Source organism: Aphanomyces invadans (genome assembly GCF_000520115.1).
Source record: "Aphanomyces invadans strain NJM9701 unplaced genomic scaffold supercont1.25, whole genome shotgun sequence".
Classification (NCBI taxonomy): Eukaryota; Oomycota; class Saprolegniomycetes; order Saprolegniales; family Verrucalvaceae; genus Aphanomyces; species Aphanomyces invadans.
Genome location: NW_008580170.1, coordinates 809,833 through 810,843, shown reverse-complemented (window position 1 = coordinate 810,843; position 1,011 = coordinate 809,833). Strand labels below are relative to the sequence as shown.

The window sequence follows — 1,011 nt, the reverse complement described above, 5'->3', positions numbered from 1 at the left end:
AACAAAATTGCTACAAGTAGGTCGGTCGAGACCCAAGAGTGAAAACTGCGTATGTCGTCACAAGTCTGCACCAAGTAGACTCCCTTGGCACGCTACCGGAGTCCTTACTGGCTTAGCTTGCATGGGGAGCATCCTCCTCTCCGCTCCTACTTGAGTCATCGGGGATTTTGCTCAACGGGAGGTCACTGGATTCATGGCGAGCGTAACTCCCGAGGCTCCGATTCCTGATTTGATTGGCTCAATCTCGCATCATGCAGCCAATCACATTGCAATATCGCGTGCCAAGATCAGAATCCAGACCAAAGACCATCTTCGTCCGAATTGGTCTACGATTTTCGAAATATCGACGAATTGGAGCGATTGGATTGGTCGAATTTGGTTCGAAATTCAAGGTTTTCCGAAAAATGAACAGGTGGTTCCCACGATGAGCCAGGCACCTGCGGGCCCATTTCTACTCGACTGCGTGCGCATCACCGCCACGGACGTGACAGGCTCATAATTCAATTGACGTGGCTTGTTCAAGATGGGAGATGGCATCATGAAGGACTCGGGTGCGTGTGAAGTCCATGCCGATGCTCTCTATAACTGACAGACTGGTTCGACTTGTAGGGGGCTTTGCCTGGATGTGGGGCACCACCCTCGTGTGCTTAGTTTGCATCGGATACTTTATCTGGAAGAAGAAAGGCGAAGCCACGATCGCGTTCGCAACGCCCGCCCGCGTGCCATCGGAAGGGAGCGCAGAAGACGGCAACAACGTGTATGCCCCGAATACGACCCCCGTTGTCTCCACTGTGCCTTCCAAAATTGTCTAAACCCCACCGTACTCTCCTATTTCATCGCGTTCGATCCACTACATAATACAACCGTGTGTCCGTATCGACGTGGGGCGTGTCACGACTGTCGATTTCCTTCCACAGTTCGCTACGATGCTTGCGCTGCCTCGGCAATCGCCCTTGGACTCGAGCGACACCCGCCTGGTTGGTGTCGAGATGCAGTGCGGATGGCGCGTGC

The 1,011-nt window shown here is 53.4% G+C and overlaps 1 protein-coding gene across 1 annotated transcript; it reads left to right on the top strand.

The window, feature by feature from the left end:
* The first annotated feature begins 461 nt into the window (after positions 1-461).
* On the top strand, positions 462-923 carry H310_10299 (hypothetical protein). Its single transcript, XM_008876638.1, has 2 exons — positions 462-551; positions 610-923. The coding sequence occupies exons 1-2, from the start codon at positions 524-526 to the stop codon at positions 810-812; spliced, it is 231 nt and encodes a 76-aa protein (XP_008874860.1). The 5' UTR covers positions 462-523; the 3' UTR covers positions 813-923.
* The last annotated feature ends 88 nt before the right edge of the window (positions 924-1,011 follow it).